The following is a 13,851-nucleotide window of genomic DNA, read 5'->3' on the forward strand; positions in this document are numbered from 1 at the left end:
TTACTACTGCCTATACTAAGACTTTATGTAAATGAAGTTATACATTATATACTCCGTGTAAGGCTTCTATAATTCAGCATAAAGCATTGAGATTCAGTCATGTTGTGGCATATATCTCAATAGTTTTTTTTTAAATTCCTGAGTTCAGCCTATATTTAATATGAACTTTCTAGATTTCTGTGGTTACTATTGTTATTTGGTGTTTCTTGGTTTATGCTTAAAATAAATTATGCTCTAATGAATGGTACTGTAATACTTGATTTTCTGTTATTCGTTTATGCTGTCTTAAAACTTAAGTTAATAGCAAGTTGTTATTTATCAGATATAATTAAATTGCAAGGGAATTAAATGCTTCTGTGAATAGGAACACAGTGTTCTCAGAAGAGTACTATATGTAGAATTTCACTTAGTTCACCTTAATAGGAATTTAAAGATAAGTGGTACACTGATAATGACATAGCTGTATTTGAAGAGTCAACCATTTCAATTATTGGCATGTGCTAATTGTTTTAAAAGGAGATGAGGGAGCCCTATGTGGAGTTCAAATCTTTATTTCTATAACTTGCATTCATTTGTCCAGACTGTGCTTTCTAAACATAGACAATCTATTCCTTAGGGCAATATATAAACAATAGACACTATGTAAGTAGCATGATTTAATAAAAAGAGTTGACCTAGCCTCTCATTTGTCCCTTCTTTGCATTAGCTAGCTAGATCTCCTTTAGTGAGTATCAGCATTGATTTCTTCCTTTAAGTGAGAATGTTTACATCGTGTTTTTCTGTTTAGGGACACTCCCCACTACCACCATGCACTTAAAACACAGAACTATGAAACCCCTTCATTTGCCTTTTGCATCCCATATTACAAATTCAATAAATGAAGTCTTCGGGAATTATCTTGTTTACTTTCTTTTACTTAAACCCACATCCATTTCACTACCAGGACATGTTGGTTCTACATCAAAAAATAACCCAAATCTGACCACTTCTCACATTTCTACTGCCTCTATTCTAGGCCAAATCTGATCATCTGTCACCTACATGACTCTAATAGCCTCTTTTTTTTTTAATTTTTATTTTATATTGGAGTGTAGTTGATTTACATAGTAGCCTCTTAACTGGTCTCTCTACAAATCACTTTCCTTACAGCAGCCAAAATGATTTTCCAAAAATGTATGTGTTTTTGTTGTTTTCCATTGTACTTGGAATAAAATTCAAGCTGTTTGAAGTTTTGTTGTCCTTAGCTGGGCTTGCATTATATCCTGTGTGTCCGTTATTCAGGAGTTAGTTAGGGATCTGGGCAGGGAAACTTGAGTTACTTCAAAGCAGCTTAATTGGTATGAGCATTTTTACCTTACTGTTTTAATAGAATTCCTATATCTTAGAATCACAGTTTATTCACTGGGAAAAAAAATCATAGCTAATTGATTTCCAATCCCTTATTTTGGCAGTTAAATAAAAATCTGTTTAATTCTATTTTTTTTGTTGTTGTTGTTTATTACAGATCGAGCTGGGAGCATCAGTACCCTTGATTCTTTAGACTTTGCAAGATATTCAGATGATGGTAACAGGGAAACAGATGAGAGAGTGGCAGGTGAGTAAGATTGTAAAGACAGATTTGGATTTTTTGACATTCCAGAAATAATAAAATGACTTGAAGAATTCTTTCTATAATTTGGTACGTGAATATATTGATATAGTTATTATACAAAGTTATGTTACTAATTTATTGGCTGCAGGGAACATCCCAGCCCCCAACTGCTCTTTCCAGTGGTGCTCTGAATTTTTGGTTATGCACATCTACAGTTTGCTGAGTTCTGCTTGTAGCCAGTAGTTTACAACCATGTAGCTATACAACTGGTTTAAAAGAGGTTTAAGTTAGCCATGGTTTAGTACAAAGTTAGTTGGTCATTGGCCTCCTCATTCCTTTTATCCTCCAAACCAGGGCTGAGTAATATTCATGTGTTATATACCAATACAGCTCTACTGATCATAAAAATTGGTTTAAATACTTCTATGCTGGTTGGTGAATAAAACTTTGCTTGGTTCCCTGGATGCTCCCTGGCCATCACTGCATCTCTCCAGAAACTTCTCTTGACTTGCCTGTGATCCAGAAAATAAAGGGTTAATGCTTGGTCCAGCAAGGGCCTCCAGGACCTTGCCCATTCCAAAAAGAAGGCCAGCATCCTTATTAGTTGCTTGGTTTCTCATTCCAATCTCCTTCCCCTCTCCATCCTCCCACCATTTCTCCCTTTTAGGCATCACCACTGGATCTGTAGGGACTTCAGAAAACCAATTTGTACCCTCTGTGTTCTGCCCACATCAAATGAGGCCAGTTGGATTCTTCTGGGGGTCCACCCTGGGATTTACCAGTGTAGCAGCTCTGGCTCCTCAGGTGTCAAGTGACTGGTACCTTTCTGGTGCTTCAAGGCTGTGGCCGTCTGTTATTGAAGTAATTTTCGAATGTCTTATTGGAATTGTAGTTTTCATAGGACGTTGACTCTGAGATAGATGGGAAGCAGACAGACATCAGTTAGATATTTTAATCCACCAGAATGGTGGGCACACCTGGCAGAGGAAGGATGCCACGTGGGACAGGTGGGAGCCTGTGAGGGAAATATTTTTCTTCCATTTACTGGGACAAGTTTGTTAAAACCTACCAAATGTTTGCCTGTCATAGTCATTATGAATAAAAGTGAGTGCTATTTTTTATATAGCACTTGCTCCATTCTGAACACTGTTGAAATATATATTAACTCTTTGAGTTATAGAATTATCATCATCCTCCCCTCCCCAAGAAACTGAGGCACTCAGAGATTATTAAGACTTTAGTGGCAGAGCTAAGACTTGAACGCAGATAACCCAGCAGCAGAGCCCACAACTGACTGCACTGTATGCTACCTCTTAGCATGAAGGATGAAGTTTGACCTAGTTAAAATGACATTCCAATATGTGGTTTTCACTTATTACTCAAGAATAGAGCTATTGAATGTTTAAAAAATCTCTCTTTCCCTAATCTCTTCCCTGAGTTAGGGGAAAAAAATGATGTAATTGTTTTTAGCTCAACAGAGGCTAAGTGAGGATTCAGCAGTGAGAACAATAGCATTATCAATTGAATGGGGAAGTCATTGGAAGAGTTTAATGCAGCTCCATATATCAAGTCATGATTTAGTCATAAGCATTATTAATTGAAAGCTGTATCAAAAAAGAAATCACATCAGTACTGTCTGAAAGTTAGCAAATCAAATGGGAATTATTTGAATAATTTTAGGACAAACTTATCCTACTAATTATATCATTTGTTAAGTGGCATTATGTTTTATTTAATTACATAGTAAATGTTAGCTATTCTGCGTTTTCTGTTATATGTTAAGTATTAAATGCATGGTATTTTGGTTTATTAGAGACTAACCAAATATATTTAGTTTTGTATATTGTATTGTTGTTCAGATGGTTATGTATTAGAAAATAACTTCTACCCAGAAACAGACCACATAATTATTTTCTTCCCTTTAATTTTTATTTGAAAACCTAAATTTTAAACTTAGTAAAATATAAGAGGTTCATCATTATTCTCAGTATTTAGGTATTTTAGTATTTCTAATTAGGGGGAACACTGATATAGAAGCAAGATGTTATAATTAAGCAAAATGTTATAACTAAGCATAACTAAGAGTGAATATTTTAAATATTTGGTAGTTTTGACCTTATATTTTTAATCTAAAGATTATACTCTTGTCTCTAAGTTTGGGGAGATAAAGTAATTTTTGCTTACTATATAATGCTAATGTATACATATATGCTGTCTTGAGAAAGAAATACTATGGAGTGTCACTTATATGTGGAGTCTAAAAAATAATACCAATGAATCTATATATCAGTGTAAAACAGAAACAGAGTTATAGACTAGAAAACAATCTTATGGTTCCCCAAAGGGGAGAGGGAGGAGAGGATGGGACAAATTAGGAGTATGGGATTAACAGATACAAACTACTCTACATAAAATAGATAAACAACAGTAGATACACAAACAACAGATAAATAATGCCCTCTGTAGCACAGGGCATTATACCTAATATCTTGTAATAACCTGTAACGAAATATAATCTACAAAAAAAATCGAATGACTATGCTGTACACCTGAAGCTCAAGACAATATTGTAAATCAACTATACTTCAGTGTAAATGAGTGACTGAATGTGGTCTTCCATCTTCATTGGAAAAGGGAAGGAAATGTATGTTATTCCAAGAGAATGGCATTTAGACTTTTAGTGCTCTCGTGCCATCGCCTGTTATTGAACCAAATGTGTGATACGTGGAGGAAAATTTCAATTAATCACAATTCCCATTTACAAAAAGATTTTTGGCTCTTTGCTAACCATTGCTAGTAACTTAGAACCTAATCGAAAAATGAATAATCCAGAAAAGATAATTATCCTGCCATCTATCATTGGATCACATGTAAACCTCACTGAGAAAGAATAAAAATCTCTTTTATTTTCGTACACCAGTCTTGGGCAGAAGGAGATTATAGATAATACAGGTATTGAGTCTGCTGCCCCACGATGCAAATGTAGGGTCTGCTCCAGCCTTTAATAAACTGTTGCTGTTTATGAGACATATATATACTACTACATGTGGGTTCAGCATCATTCTTATCATCTTTTCCCTAAATTTAAAAATCTGGTTATTTTTTCAAGTCTGTACAGGTGTTCCTTTAAAGAGGAAAAGATCTCTAAATGGACAAATGTTTATTGAGCACCTGCTCTGTGCCAGGCACTGTTCCGGTTGCTCTATATAAAATACTTATTTAACTTTGTTAACAATCCTTCAAAATAGGTCATGATATCCTTATTTTATAGATCAGAAAACTGAGAAGTTTACCAAGATTGAAAAATTTTCCCAGTAGCCTCCATATGGTTAAAGGGCAAAATCAGGATGTGAACATATAGGTTTTTATTCCAGGGCTCACGATGTATCTTTAAGTACCAGGCTGGAGCTTTGACTCATTTGTACATTCATGTGGATAGCAGAATCTTATCTTTCCCATACAAGACTGTTTCAACATAGTCATTTTCTTTCCAAAATAGTAAAATTTCAAAAGCATTTCATTTCAAATATTTTCCACTTCTGAATTTAGTAGACACCAAACCAAAATGAGCTTAATTTAACTGACTTTTTAGTAAAAAGCCTTTCCATATGTTATTAAACAAAGCTGTACAGTGTACATACAGTGTAGCTGTTAAATTTTCAAGTTTTCTTCAAGATAGCAAGGGACATCTATGTTCTAAATATTGGGATTGCCATTCTTTAATTAGACATTTTGAGCATCTGCTACGTATTAGGTATTATGTTAGGCGCTAGATACAGAAGCATGAAATAGACAGTTTCTGCCCTCAAGGAATTTGTACTAAAACCTGTCTATATCTGTAATACAAATAAATGTTCAGTACTTTGGAACTAGTGATAAGGAACTTGTTGATTTTAGAACCATCTGTATCCCTGTCTCAGGTTCACTTGATCCATCTTTTAGCATCAAAGTCTCTGACTTTATTTGTTCTCATACCTCTACCTGTTACTATATTACTTCTCTAGTTCATACCTTAATTTTTGTATTGGGATCTAGAGAACTGCAGAAACTGTTCTTTCTAATTTGCAGGGAAAGACACTACTGAATGCTGGTAAGATCACTGATGTTTAGGTTTATTAGATATGGCATCAAGTACTAGAATGCCCATTCATACAACTAACATTTGTTGAGTCCTCTATATTCAAGGTATTATACTGTTCTGGGAACAATAAACATCAAAGTAGACATATGAAGCCTTTTTAAGCCTACGTAATCTAGTAAACATTCTAAAATGAAATTCAAATTTTTGCCTGTGGGATAACCTGGCCTTACCCCCTGGGTAAGAAGCATCATCAGTAGCCCTCTCATTCCTTAGCTGTTGGGCTGCAGCATACATATCCAGCTTTATCAGGATTAAATAAGCCTATCTGTCTTATTATAATATATTTTTCCTTAGTACAAATACCTTTGCTTCCTGTTTGCAGTACTTTTCATTTTTCTTATTTTCAACTTTACTTAAATCTTATTTATGGTTTTGTATTATTTAAAATAGGATAGATGCTCCAACAAGGCTTTTAAGGGCAACAAGCCTTTGATATGAGTTGTAAATTGTTAAAATTTATATAAGTCATAAAGGTCTGAACTAGGACAATTGCAGAGACAATTGAGATGAATGGATATTTAGGATTCAAGGGCTGGAATCATTATAGCTTGACATTGAATTAATGTGGGAGTAAGGGCAAGAGGTAAGTGAAGAGTAATCTCCAGGTTTCTTATTTGGGCATCTGGGTAGACAGTGGTGCCCTTAATGAAGAGATACTGCAGGAGGAGGGAAGGCAGATTTGAGAGGAAGATGATGAAGTTCATTTAGATAGGATCAAATCCAAAGTTTATGAGACATTCAAGTGGGCATGTCCAGGTGATAAACAGGTAGCCCTGTTTATCTTGGGGAAAAAGTTTAAAGATTTCTGAATCTTAAGAGTACTGGTGAGAGTAAAACTGTAAGAGTGAAAAATGTTTATCATCCCAGTATATAGAGTAAGAAAAGGACCAGGGAGGACACTCTGGGAAACACCAACTTTGAGTTGAATGATAGAGGAACCTGTAAGAGAACCTGAGCAGGAGGAACAATAATGGGAAGAATTTTCTTCTTTTAAAGTTTAAGGAGGAGGAATTTTTTCGCCCTCAGAAGAATATAGAAAACTAAATGTCTACAAACCATGGAGACTGTATCTTGCTTCCGTTCATTTATTGCTCACTATTTGCTAAGTCATGCGTAACAATCCTCTACCTTTCTTAGGTCTGTAATAGGCAGGAAGCATTCTCTAAACCCAGAAGGAGTGGTGATGGTACTGTCTGGGGATTTTTGTATTATTTTAGGAATATATTTTTATTCTAACTCATATTCTTATGAAAATTTTCCTCTTTTCCTAGAACCTTTCCTGGGATAATAAAATAAGTATTAAGGATGGGGAAGTGGTATTTTATTATGAAGTAAAATCACCTTACCTTATATTCAGGGGAAAAGAAATCCAAGAAATTCTGACTTGAAAGAAGACAATTTCATGTCTACTATGAGATGGCAAGGTCCTCGACTCAGCCCTAATGATATGAACTCTTCACTAGTGAAGAAAAATGGGAATGAAAAATACTTTACTCTGATCAGTATTATAGGAAAGATCTAAAATATGTATTATTTTGAGTTTTGTGCCAAAAGAACTAAGACTAACAAATATTTCAAGATAATATTAGTAATATATTTAGTTGGGGCAACAAAGAATCAATATTTCTTTCTGCTTTGAAATTTAACACTGCACCTTTGGTGTCTCGACATGGTCAATTGTATATATCCCAAGTCACGAGCACCTGATCTTGAAGCTCTCAAGTACCCCTGATATAATGCCAGTATTATCCAACCCTATTTAGGAAATAACTATTTCAACTAATCTAGAATTGCTTATACTGACTTAGTCATTAAATATTTTGGTAAGATTGTAATATGCAGTATTAGAATATACCTATGTCTTTGCGATTACTTTAGTTCCATTAAAATTGCATTCAACAGGGTTGGGCTAGTGGAGGGTTGGGATAGTGGAGTGAGCAGGCTGGTTGGTTCCTACAGTGTTTTTTAAAAAATGTACTTCTTCAAACATTTTTATGAAGAATTATAATATTTGAAAAATACTTGGAGGTTGCTTGGTACAATGTATCCCTTCACAGGATAATAAATTTTGAGATTTAAGCCAATACTTTTTTAATGAAGAAGTGACAAATTTATATATGTGTAAATATAGCTGTTCAGACCTTTCTTGTGAAACTTTCTCACATAACTTCAAATACTTGATCATACTGAGCCTTTATAGAGATGTGCTATGGCTTCAAAGATATGCCTTTGTCTTTTAAAGTCTATATTGTATATTAAGAAACATGCAGCAGAGTGAATTCATTTTGATAAGCACTATCTTTTCAGAGCATTGGTACCTTTTAATGACATTTGGCAATGTATGTGTAGATGTGCATAAAAATATAAATTCTTGCCGTCTGACATGGGTTTTTCTGGCTTTCTGTGCCTTGATCATTTAGTGTTTTGCTCTTGGTCACCTAAACTTTCACCAGTTGAATTTGAGTTTTTTTCACAGTTTGTGTTTTAACCAGTTTTTTATTTTTTTCATATTTCTTTCATTCTGGTGCAGGGCATTTCTGATCTGCAATTGTTCTGTAATATGTTAGTAAATTGTAAGTGATACTGGAAGCATAATATGTATACTCATTTTGCTTGTGGTATAGTTAAGTGCTTTTAAATCAAAGTAAATTACCTAAAGTTTTGAAATAAAAAGAAAAGTAAACCCATTCTGTACTTACCTAATACACTGAATGTGTGCACGCTGACTTTAAACACAAACTCTAAGAGTTTCCAGAAGTGTTAAGTTTTAGGAAATGTTTTAACTTTGTTGCACAGAAATATTTGCAGATCAGCATTGCTGACTACCAAAAAAGAAATAGTCACATACATGTCATCTGATTTTTAGTTGTGCTTCCATGTTGCTGCAGGGAAATTCTGTGCATCAAAATAATTGGCTTTAATGTACTAGATGTGATTCAGTTACATCTTAAGTTTTTAATGAAAATATGCAAACTGAGTGAATTCTATTTTTTCCATATATTTTTATAGCTTTGTTGTCTCTGATAGCATTTCATTTGCCATCTTCTTTATTCTGTTTATTAGTCAATGAGGAAAAAATGCATCTTTAAACTGTTAAATTTGCTAATTTTTATGCAGAACTATTTAAATTATAATTTTTTTAAATATACAGTTGTGACAAAGATCACTTAATTTTCTCAGAGCTTTACTTCACAGAAATGGCTTTTTTTCCCCACATCTAAGCTTGCTTTTTCTTCAGAGCAGTATTTATATATTTTAAAGAAAATTCCCAGCAAAGACACATATAGTTAAATCTTGCTCATGATGAAATATTTTAAAGAGCTCATTAAAATGTCTTCTCAGTATTCATGTTTACCTTATAATCAGACTCTGTGGTAATAGGAGAAATCTTTAAGTTTCATTAGTACCTCTTACTATGAACAAATATCTATTTGAAGAGTTGTCAGAAACTTTGAAATTCTACTTAAATTTACTCAGTATCCTTAGATTACCACACTTGTAGAATTGTACTCAATCAGTTGCTTTAGAATGATCTTAATTATAAGTTAAAAGACAAACTATTTCTATCCTTTGGCTTTAAATGAAACCTAAAATAAACCCCTCAGAACTTTTTTTAGATATGTATTTAACATATCTTTGCTTGTTTATAGAAGACATACTTGTTTGTAGAAAAATTGATAGGCATCCCACATTTGTTAAATATTTAAACCCTGTTTTTTCAACATCTTAATGAAGGACTATATTCACTAATGTTTCTGTATGTTGATTTATAACATTATTTTAGATAATGCATTTTAAAATACCTTTTTTTTAATCCTAAGATTTTCTTTAAGTGTATTTGCTAGGACTTCATCTAATTTTTGTCTTTTCCCCTAAAATTATGTCACCTGAAAACATTCCATTACATTTCTAGACTGAGTGAAACACAACCACCTAAATTACTTAAGATTTTTATTTACCTAAAGGAGAGTATGCCATAGATTTTATTTTTAAATAGAGCTATTCCTTGTCAGACAGCTGGAACATTTGATCAGTAGTCCCCTGTATTCTAAAACTATGGAAAACATTCACCAGTTTGCTTGCAAATCAACTCTGCTGCATGCGTTCACAAGTTTCATAAAGATTGCATGCTTTCTGTTTTCAATACAAATTGTATTTTTTTTTCATACCCATCCTTGCTTTTTATTTTTTTATTTTTGTTTCCCTTTTCTTGGTTGGATGCCTGTGTGTGTTTATTCCAAATCCCTGTCCAGTCCTGGAGTTTGAACTACGGAAAGCCAAGGAGACCATTCAGGCCCTCCGAGCCAACCTGACAAAGGCTGCAGGTGGTGTACATAAACTTTTTTGAGACTTTTTCTACTTTGACAATGTAGAAGTAGCTGAGATATTTTCTAATGTAAAATAGTAAAATATTATTCATATTTTCTTCCACCAGAACACGAAGTTCCTTTACAGGAACGAAAAAATTACAAATCAAGTCCTGAAATTCAGGTGGGTGAATGACAGATCTAAAAGTATCTTCCATATGAAATGGTAGCACAAGTATTGAAGGAAGAAGACTTACAGTATTGTATCTGTCTTTTACTTATCTCTAGGAGCCAATCAAACCTCTTGAAAAGAGAGCTCTAAACTTCTTAGTCAATGAATTTTTATTGAAGAATAACTACAAGCTGACATCAATAACCTTTTCAGATGAAAATGATGATCAGGTACAATTTCTTTTCATTTTTTTTTAATAAGTGATGATTTGTTTCCTTTTTAATTTATAATATACTTATTTTCTCTTTCTTTAGTTTTTTAAAAAGTTATACATATTGTAAAATTCCATAAGGCTTCCCAGTCTAGTATTCTGTTGGCTTATAGATTTCCTCTTTTTACATAAAGACTTCTCATTCTTCCCAGGGAGCTTTTTACAACTCCCCTATAACTATGTGATCTACTCATATTTCCGTGTATTTATCAAATGTGCTTTCTTTTTTAACTTTAAAACATTTACTTAGTAGTACAGATTAATGTGTACTTATAAATTCAGTTTAACTAAAACCTCTTCAGTAACACTATAATAATTAAGATGATAGATAACAGCAACTAAGAGAAAATATTTTTAATAAGAGAATATAAGTTGTGTCTCTGAATAGGAGCCAATCTTAGAACCTCATTATTTTACTGATAAAATCTTATAGGGGGGCTTCCCTGGTGGCACAGCGGTTGAGAATCTGCCTGCTAATGCAGGGGACACGGGTTTGAGCCCTGGTCTGGGAGGATCCCACGTGCCACGGAGCAACTGGGCCCGTGAGCCACAATTACTGAGCCTGCGCGTCTGGAGCCTGTGCTCCGCAACAAGAGAGGCCGTGATAGTGAGAGGCCCGCGCACCGCAATGAAGAGTGGCCCCCGCTTGCCACAACTAGAGAAAGCCCTCGCACAGAAACAGACCCAACACAGCAAAAATAAATTAATTAATTAATAAACTCCTACCCCCAACATCTTAAAAAATAATAAAAAAAATAAAAACAAAGATAATAAATACTCAAAACACATCACTTCATAATTATAAAAAAAGATCTTATAGGAAAAGAAATGATGCTTTGTTTAGTGCTATCTCCTAACTCTGGAATATTTTGACTTCTTAGTGCGAATAGGTCAGTTTGAATCTTGTACCTTAGTAAAGTAAATACCAAGGAGTGTATTGTATAGAAATCAGGAGGCTATCATTTTAAATCAGGTATATCCCATTGGTCCATAAACTATCCCATGGATCATTTAGCAAAAATAGAAGTAGCAAAAATAGAAGTTCTCTAAGGAAGATAGCAGTACAGTTACTCCCTCAGTTATTGTAATGTATTTGGCAAAAACTAAATTTAATAAAATATATAGTTATTCTTTATTAAATGGTAGTTTTACTCAACTATATAAAAGATATTAAACTAATATTTACCTAATATAAATAATGTTATAATATACTATGATAATATTTCAGGTTAATCATGTTTCATCACAAACTTAGGTTAATGATCAACTAAACAATGAATAAGAAATAAGTTGAATATATGAGAAACATTGAGAGGCCAAAAGGAAGGCAGAAAAAGAAGAAAAAGGGAACAAAGAATAGATGGCACACACAGAAAACAATAGCAAGATGGCAGATTTAAAACCAGCCATATCAATACTCACTTTAAATATAAATGATCTATCCTTCTAATTAAAAGGCAGAAATTACTGGAGATTTCAAGCTGGCTCTCAATAATTGATAGAATAAGGTAATAGAAAATCATTTAGGATATAGAACACTTGTGCTATGCTGTCAACTAACTTGACATAAGTAGAATTTATAAAACTTCATCTTTCAATAGCTGAATACATGTTTTCAAATACATATGGGTCACTTATCAAAATAGATCATATTATATCTATTAAATAGATGTAGGTGATAAAGCAAGTCAGTATTTAAGAGGATTTTAAATATTTCCAAATAACACATAAGTTAAAGAAGAAATCAAAAGGGAAATTATGAAATATTTTGAACTGAATGAAGATGAAAGCAAAACCATCAAAATTTGAAGGATGTAGCTAAAGCTACAGGAAAGTGTATGACACCAAAATGTTTATAATAGAAAAGAAGGAAGATTTCAAATTGATGAAAATCAGCTTCTACTTTAAGAAACTAGAAAAAGAAAACTAAGCAAAGCCCAAAGTAAGCAGAAGAAAGGAAATATTAAAAATGAGAGTGTAAATCAATGATATAGGCAACAGAAAACAATAGAGAAAAGCTAATAAAATAAAAAACTGAGTTTTTGTGGTTAATGAAATTGGAAAACCTCTAGCCTGACTGATTAGGAAAAAGAGAGAAGAAGCAAATTATCAAAATCTGGAATGAGCAAGGTTATATCACTATAAATTTTACTTATTATATATTTTTTAAATATATACCACTGGACTTCTTTTCTTTTTTAAAATATTTATTTATTTATTTGCTTATTTGTCTGCACTGGATCTTTAGTTGCAGCACGTGGAACCTTCGTTGTCATATGCGGGCTCTTAGTTGTGGCATGCGGGATCTAGTTCCCTAACCAGGGAACAAACCCGGGACCCCTGCATTGGGAGCGCAGAGTTTTAACCACTGGACCACCAGGGAAGTCCCTAAATTTTACTCAAAAGGATAGAATGGGAATGTTATGATTAACTTTACTTGAAAGAAGACAATTGCCAAAGCTAAAATAGATTTGAAGAACTTTGTATTTATTAAAGAAACTGAATTTGTACTTAAAAACCTTCCGACAAAGAAAACTCTAGGTCTAGATAACTTCACTTGTAAAATCTACCAGGCATTTAAGGAAGAAGTAATACCACTTCTCCACACAAACTCTTCTAGAAACTGAAGAGAAGGGAATACTTCCAAACTCATTCTATGAGACCAGAATAATTCTGATATCAAAGTCAGATAAAAAACATTGCAAACAGAGAAAATACAGGGTCAGTTTCCTTGTGAATTGGATGCAGAAATTCTATATAATTCTATATTTTACTATATCAAATCCAACAATATGTAAAAATGCTAGTACATCATGACCAAATGGTTTAGCCAAGGAATGCAAGGTTGATTTAATCCAAAAATCAGTCATTGTAATTCACCATTTTAAGAAACTTTTTAAAAGAGAAGAAAATCATATCTCAGAAGAAAGCATTTGACATAACATGCATTTCCCATAAAAACTTTAAAGAAATTAGGAATTATGAGGAATTTCCTCAATCTCATAAAAGATATTTACAGAAAAACTACCACTAACATCATGCTTAATGATAAAAGATAAGGAGTAAAACAAGGATATCTGTTCTCACTACTTCTACTGAACATCACACTGAAGATTCTAGCCAACACAAGGCAAGAAAAAGAAATAAAAAGCACACATTTTGGAAAAGAAGAAATAAAACTCTAAATTTACTGGTAACATGATTGTATATGTAGAAAATCCTGTGGACTACATAAAAAAATTACTATAGGGACTTCCTGGCAGTCCAGTGGTTAAGACTCCACACTTCCACTTCAGGGGGTATGGGTTCGATCCCTGCTCGGGGAACTAAGATGCTGCATGCCGTGTGGCACGGCCAAAAAAAAAAAAA

The 13,851-nt window shown here is 33.4% G+C and overlaps 1 protein-coding gene across 6 annotated transcripts in view; it reads left to right on the top strand.

Annotated features, from left to right (window-relative positions):
• RELCH (RAB11 binding and LisH domain, coiled-coil and HEAT repeat containing) overlaps positions 1 to 13,851 on the top strand; it is a gene marked incomplete at its 5' end in the record, with an annotated part of 122,022 nt that overhangs the window by 16,310 nt on the left and 91,861 nt on the right. For 5 of the 6 annotated variants that reach the window (XM_079718045.1, XM_079718046.1, XM_079718050.1 and 2 more), the window contains 4 exons: positions 1,505 to 1,594; positions 9,986 to 10,057; positions 10,168 to 10,223; positions 10,328 to 10,441. In XM_079718045.1, coding sequence (XP_079574171.1) covers positions 1,505 to 1,594; positions 9,986 to 10,057; positions 10,168 to 10,223; positions 10,328 to 10,441 — 332 coding nt within the window. The remainder of the gene's footprint in view (positions 1 to 1,504; positions 1,595 to 9,985; positions 10,058 to 10,167; positions 10,224 to 10,327; positions 10,442 to 13,851) is intronic. The other variant, XM_079718049.1, reaches the window with a different exon arrangement.

Source organism: Hyperoodon ampullatus, assembly GCF_949752795.1.
Source record: "Hyperoodon ampullatus genome assembly, chromosome: 13".
Taxonomy (NCBI): Eukaryota; Metazoa; Chordata; class Mammalia; order Artiodactyla; family Ziphiidae; genus Hyperoodon; species Hyperoodon ampullatus.